Here is a 6,773-nt window from a genome sequence, read left to right on the forward strand (position 1 = left end):
CTGGTGCAAAATAGTTACTTTAATTTAATTTAAATCAAACCAGTCAAGGAAACTTCAGACTTATCCAAGTTCAGCTTTAAGAAGTCTAGCTTCCTGGGGTGCCTGGGTGGCCCATGGGTCGAGCATCCGTCTCTTGATTTGGGCTCAGGTCATGATCCTAGAGTTTGTGGGGTCAGCCCCATGTCGGGCTCTGTGCTGAGCCTGGAGCCTGTTTGGGATTCTCTCTGTCTCTCCCTCTGTCCCTCTTCTCCACTCACGCTTCTCTCTCTCTAAAAAAATTTTTTTAATTAAAAAAAAAAAGTAGCTTCCTGCAAAATATGAAAGATGAGAGAAAGAGATTCAGCACTGATGCTGAAGATTTCAGAAACCTGATTATAACAACAGATCCATTCCTACATAAGGCCAGTCTTGGAATCAGTTCCATTTCAAAACCATTCTTGTGGGCTAGACCCTGGGATTAAGATAAAAAGCCCCTCTCTCTTGCAGTTTACATGCTAGAGGTTGTGCCAGACCATAAACAAGGACTAAAAATACATTATAAAAAGGGCTGTGAAGGAAGTAAACTGGGTTGCTAGTTACAGTATTTCAAGAAAATTGTTTAACATGCTGACTTTAACATGCTAAGTGCCTTCTCCATGTGGGCACACAGGGTGGACCTCTGAAAAGGGGCCTTGTTACTCTTTCTAGATCAACAGCTATGTCCAGTCAAGATGAGATGGAGGAAGTTTTCCCACCCAATGTAAATAAAGGGATAGAATTGGTTTCAGGCCCTCTTTCCCAGAATGAATTGCTCAGCAGCCCCTTAGAACCCCTCCTAGAGACATTTTGGAGCCATCACAGATTCAGTGGTAGCCCCCATCTGTCAGAGTGGTGAATTAATAATCAGATGTGGGTATTGAGAATTTAGAGGAAATGGCAACATTTTAGAGTATCTAACTGTAACTGCGTTCCCCTCCCCATCGCCCTAACTGGTGCTTATTTTGCAGGTCAGCTACTTTTCTTGGAAGCAGCATGGCCAGGGGGAGGAAGAATGTCTTTCGGATTTAAGCTTTGAAGAACAAGAATTCAAATTGCGAGAGCTGGACTAGCATTTTTTAATTTCCCAGGATGCCAAGTCCCGTAGCTTCCTTGGGAGCTCAGCCCCACTCCCCCACCCATCAGCCCGCCAGAGTTGCTGGAGTCCGGGGACACCCAGATCTGAGTCTAAATCCTGCCTTGCTGTGGGCAGCCCCGGGGCGGGGGTGGTGGTGAACTTTACAGGGGGAAGGGAGTCCTGGGCCCCAGTGATTATGGAAAAAGGGCTCGATCCGGTGGTGTGGAGCCCATCTCCAAGGAGCTAATAAAGGTGGCGTAAATAAAGATGTCATAAATAAAGGGTGGGACGTAGGCGGGGGAGGGGCGCGCAGTTGCTAACAGTGAGCGCATCACGGGACTGCCATAATGCTCCGGCTCCCGTTGAGGGCGTGGCGCCAGCGCCCCACTGGCCTGGGCTGCTGCGCCCTAGAGCCTCCGCATGGCATGTCCCCGCTGTGCCTTTGTGCCGCACTGCTTCCCCTTATGTGGCAATCATTGTGGCTGCTGACCTGGCAGCCAAGCCTCCGGAGTGGGCCCTGAACCCTGCCCAGCTGACCTCGGAACCCCTGAAGCTTACCGAGCCCTGGTCTTCGCACTCCTCTGATCTCCCACCCGAATTGCCCCAGGCACTTACACCCCCGACTGAGCCGGGGGGCTTTATTTACCTGGGACCCTCTGCTCCAGCCCAGATGTTGGCCCCGCCCATGGAGTTGACTGAAACTTTGATTCCGTTCCTGGACACGGATTCAGTTGGAGAACTGCCCCCAAGGCCAGATCAAGATCTGAATGACCAGCTAACCCAGCATCAAAGGCTCCCAGAGATGGTTCCTCACACCACAGCTCCACCTCTTCAACTCAAAAGTAAGATTAAAACTGTAGGTTTAGATCAGGCCGACGATCACCAATCATTCGAAATCCTTGTTCCATCTCTGGATCGTCAGAGTTCGAAGCCAACGAAGTTTATTGTTTCACCCCTAAACCTGAAGAAAGATCTAGCTCAGCATCAAAGACTTACCAAAGTTGCTGTTGGAACTCCAAACCAATTTGCAAATAAAAAACACCTAGCACAACAGTTGGATGATTATTTACATTCCAAACTGGATATATATCCTGAGAAGAATCTACCTGTGGGTTTTCCAGGGGGACCAGATCAATCTCCAAACCTCTCTGAGAAGGCTGAAATTTCTCCACCCTTGCAGGAGACCCCAAGTCATCTAGAGTCTCCTGAGGAAGCTGAATCTTTTGTGCCCCAAGTGGAGGCTCAGGCCCAGCATCCAGAGCCCCCTGAAGAGACGGAAACATCACTCCAGCAGGGGTCTCTGTCGCAGCCTCCAGAGTCCCTTAAGGATAGAAATTCAGCAAACCCACAAGAGGCCCCAGTTGAGACTTCAAGTACCCCTGAAGAGGTAGAACCTTCTTCAGTCCAGCAGGAAGCCTCAGCTCTACCAACAGAGGCCCCTGAGGAAGTAGAACCTTCTCCAGCCCCTCAGGAGGCCCCTGCTCAGCCTCCAGAGCCATCTAAGGAGATCGCTTCTCAACTGGTAGCACATCATGAAGGAAATGTGCCATCTCCAAGTCAGAATGAAATTCAGAAACCAAGCTTCCCCAATGTCACTGTTAAACCTCTCGATCTGACCATAAATCTAACTCATCCTCCAGAGCGCCCTGAGGAGGCTGAACTGACCCTAGCCCCACAGGAGGCCCAGGCTCAGCTTGAGGAGCACCCTGAGGAGGCCGAACTCACCCCATTCCAGCAGGAGGCCCAGGCTCAACCTTCAGAGCGCCCTCAGGAGGCCAGAACGACCCTAGTCCAGCAGGAGACCCAGGCTCATCCTCAAGAGCGTCTTGAAGAGGCTGGACCGACCCCAGTCCAGCAAGAGGCCCCACCTCCGGTTCTTGGGCATAATGAGGAAGCAGAACTTGCTCTAACCCAGCAAGAGACCTCGGGTAAGCCTCAAAAGGAGGTTGAGCCTTCGAGTGAGCAGGAGACCCCAGCTCAGCCTGCTGATCCTCCTGGGGTGATTGAACCTTCTCTAACCCAGCAGGAGACCCCAGGTCAGCCTTCCGAGCCCCCTGGGGTGATTGATCCTTCTCTACTGGAGCAGGAGACCCCAGCTCAGCCCCCAGAGAATCCTGAAGAGGCAGAACATTCCCCAGCCCAGCAGCAGACCCCAGCTCAGCCTACGGAGCATCCTGAGGTGGCAAAATCTGCAACCCAGCAGGAACCCTCCGCTCAGGTTCCAGGCCCTTTTGGAGAAGCTGAACCTTCTCCAACCCAGGAGGAGGCCTCAGCTCAGCATGCAGAGCTCCCTAGTGAGACAGAGTCTTCAACCCAGCAGGAGACTCCAGCTCAGTCTCCAGGGGAGATAGAATCTTCTGCAACCCTGCAAGAGCAACTAGCTCAGCTTCCAGAGCTGCCTTCAGGGGAGGTGGAACCTTCACCAACCCAGCAGAGGCACCCAGCTCAACCTCCACAGCATCGTGAGGTGACAGTTTCACCTCCAGGTCACTACCATGTTCAACATTTAAACCTCAATGTCAGTGTGAAACCTTCAGATGTGCAGCTTACCGTAACAGCAGCACTCACTACAGAGGTGGGACGTTCTCCAGTTCAACCCAAGGCCCCAGCTCAGCCTTCAGTGCCTCTTAATGTGGAACCTTTGGAAACCCAGCACGAAGCCCCAACTCTGCCTCCACAGTCCCCTGAGGAGGTTGAATCTTTGCCAGTTCAACAGGAGACTCCAACACAGTCTCCAGAATCTACCACACAGGAGAAACCTCCAACACAGCAGGAGGCCCTGGCTCAGCAATCACAGGCCCCTGAGGAGGGTGAACCATCCGCAACCCAGACGGAGGCCCCAGCTCAACTTCTAGAGACCCAGGAAGAGGATGAACCATGTCCACCCCAGGAGGAGGTCCCAGCTCAGCTTCCACAGACCCTTGAAGAGGGAGAACCGTCTCCACCCGAGGCGGAAGCCCCAGCTCAATCTCCACAGACCCCTGAGGAGGGTGAATCTTCAACCCAGGAGGAGAGCCAGGGTCAGCATCCACAGACCTCTGCAGAGGTTGGACTTTCTCCAACCCAACAAGAAGCCCCAGCTCAGCACCCACAGGCCTCCGAGGGGAGTGAACCACCTACAACCCAGGAGGCGTCCCCAGCTCAGCATCCACAGACCCCTGAGGAGGTTGAACCTTCTTCAACCCAGCAGGAGGCCCCAGCTCAGCACGCTCAGGTGTCAGAGGAGGGTGAGCCTTCTCCACCCCAACCAGAGGCCCCAACTCAGTATCCAGAACCCCTTGAGGGGATTGAAACTGCTCCAACCCAAGTGGCCCCAGCTTACTCTCCAGAGGATCATGTGATAACAGTTTTTCCTCAAGGTCAGAATCCAGCTCGGCTCCTGCCGTTTCCTAATATGACTGTTAAACCTGTGGATCTGGCAGTTACCATAACTTCAGAATCCACTAATGAAGTTGAAACTTCTCCACCCCAAGCAGAGGCCTCAGCTCAGCCTGGAGTGTCTCCTGAGCCGTTGGAACCTTCTCCAATCCAGCAGGAGGTCCCAGAGCAGCATCCAGCTGCCCCTGAAAATGTTGAACCTCTCGAATCCAGCAGGGAGTCCCCACTATGCCTGAAGATCTTCCTGAGGAAATTGAACCTTCTCCAGTCCAGCAGGAGGTCCCAGATCAGCATCCAGCTTCCCCTGAAAATGTTGAATCTTCTCCAGTCCAGCATGAAGTCTCAACTCCAACTGAAGATCTTCCTGAGGAACCTGGACCTTCTTTCATCCGGCAAGAGGTCTCAGGTCAGCATCCAGGCCCCCCTGGAAATGTGGAACCTACTCCAGTCCAACAGTGAGTCCCAACTCAGTCTGAAGATCTTCCTGAGGAAATTGAACTTTCTCAAATCCAGCAGGAGGTCCTAGATCAGCATCCAACACCCCCCCCCCCACGCCACNCCCGGAAGTATTGAACCTTCTCCAGTCCAGCAGGGAGTCCCAACTCAGCCTGAAGATCTTCCTGAAGAAACTGAACTTTCTCCAAGCCAGGAGCAGGAGAGCTCAGCTCTGCCTCAAGTGCCTGTTGCAGGTGTAGAACCTTACCCAATCCAGCAAGAGGTCCCAGTTCAGCCTCCAAAGCCCAATGAGGGTGTTGGGCTTTCTCCAGTTCCGCATGAGCACCCAGCTCAGCCTCCAGAGTCCTCTCCAGATGTTGTAGCTCAGCCTCCAGTACATCATGAGGTGACATTTCCACCTCCAGGTCCATTGGAAGCTCAGCATCCAGTGTCGCCCAATATCACAGTTAAACCTGTGGATGTGGAGGTTTTCATAACCCCCCAGCCAACTAAGGAGGTTGAACATTCTTCAGTGCAGCAGGATGTCCCTGCTCAGTCTCCTCTTCCCCCTGAGCAGGTTGAATTTTCTCTAACCCAGTCCAAGCTTCTTTCCCAGTCTCCAGAGTCCCCTGAAGATGAATCTTTTCGAAGCCAACAAGAGGTCCTGGCTCAGATTCCAGACCCCCCTAAGGATATGGAACCTACTTCAGGTCAACAGGAGCCCAGCTCAGTCTCTGGTCCCCCAGCTGACCCTTCTGCCACACCACAGGAGGCCCCAGCTCAGCCTTCAGAGCCTCCTGAGAAGGTAGAACCATCTCCAGTCCAGCAGGAAGGCCCTGTTTAGCCTTTAGAGCCCCCTAATGAGGCGGAATCTTCTCCAACCCAGCAGGAGGCCCCAGTTCAGTCTCCTGTCCCCCAGCAGGCCCCAGCTATATCTCCTGAGGCCTCTAAGAAGGTGAAACCTTCCATACCACAGGAGGCACCAGCTCAGCCTTCAGAGGCCCCTAATGAGGCAGAATGTTCTCCAACCCAGCATGAGGCCCTATCGGTATCCCCTGAGCCCTCTAAGGTGGTGAAACCTTCTCCCACACCACAGGAGGCCCCACCTCAGCCTTCAGAGCCTCCTGGGAAGGTAGAACCATCTCTGGTCCACCAGGAAACCCCAGATCAGCCTTCACAGCTCCCTGACAAAGTGGAACCTCCTCCCGTCTCTCAAGAGACCCCTTCTCAGCTTCCACAATCTCCTGAGATGTTAGAATCCTCTCCAGCCTGAAGGAAGCCCCATCTCTACCTCTAGAGTCACTTAAGGAGACAGAACCTTCTCTAACACAACAGGAGGTACAGACTCAGCCTTCAGAGCCTCCTGAGAAGATAGAACCATCTCCAATTCTGCAACAGGCTTAAGCTCAAACTCAGCGCCCTCTAAGGGGGCAGAAATGTCTCCAACCCAGTAGGAGGCCCCAGCTCAGCCTCCAGAGCCAGCTAAGGAGGCTGTAGCACAACCTCCAGTCCACAATGAGGTGACAGTTCCACCTCTAGGACAAGAACAGGCTCAGCATACAAACTTAGCCAATGTCACTGTCCAACTTGTTGACCTGGAGCTTACTATAACCTCAGGGCCTACTATGGAGGCTGAGCATTCTACAACCATGCAGCGGACTATAGCTCCTCCAGAGGACCCTGAGGTGACACTTCCACACCCAGAGCAGATCCAGGCTCGGCATCCAAATTTGACTGAAGTCACAGTTCAACCTGTAGACCTGGCACTAACCATAACTCCAGAACCCACTACAGAGGTTGAGACTTAAACCACGCAAGAGACCCCCAAGTCAACCTTCAGAGCCACTGAAGGAGGTTGTAGTTCAGC

The 6,773-nt window shown here is 53.0% G+C and overlaps 1 protein-coding gene and 1 pseudogene across 1 annotated transcript; both read left to right on the forward strand.

The window, feature by feature from the left end:
• Nucleotides 1-1,440: 1,440 nt before the first annotated feature.
• LOC144244205 (uncharacterized) lies at nt 1,441-4,997 on the forward strand. Its single transcript, XM_077779432.1, is given in 3 exon segments — nt 1,441-1,582; nt 1,585-1,949; nt 2,274-4,997. Coding segments are annotated over 3 exon segments (3,231 nt in total).
• A 603-nt stretch (nt 4,998-5,600) lies between these two features.
• LOC144244207 (uncharacterized) lies at nt 5,601-6,744 on the forward strand (annotated as a pseudogene).
• Nucleotides 6,745-6,773: the final 29 nt, after the last annotated feature.

Source organism: Crocuta crocuta, unplaced genomic scaffold, assembly GCF_008692635.1.
Source record: "Crocuta crocuta isolate KB4526 unplaced genomic scaffold, BGI_CrCroc_1.0 scaffold3426, whole genome shotgun sequence".
Classification (NCBI taxonomy): Eukaryota; Metazoa; Chordata; class Mammalia; order Carnivora; family Hyaenidae; genus Crocuta; species Crocuta crocuta.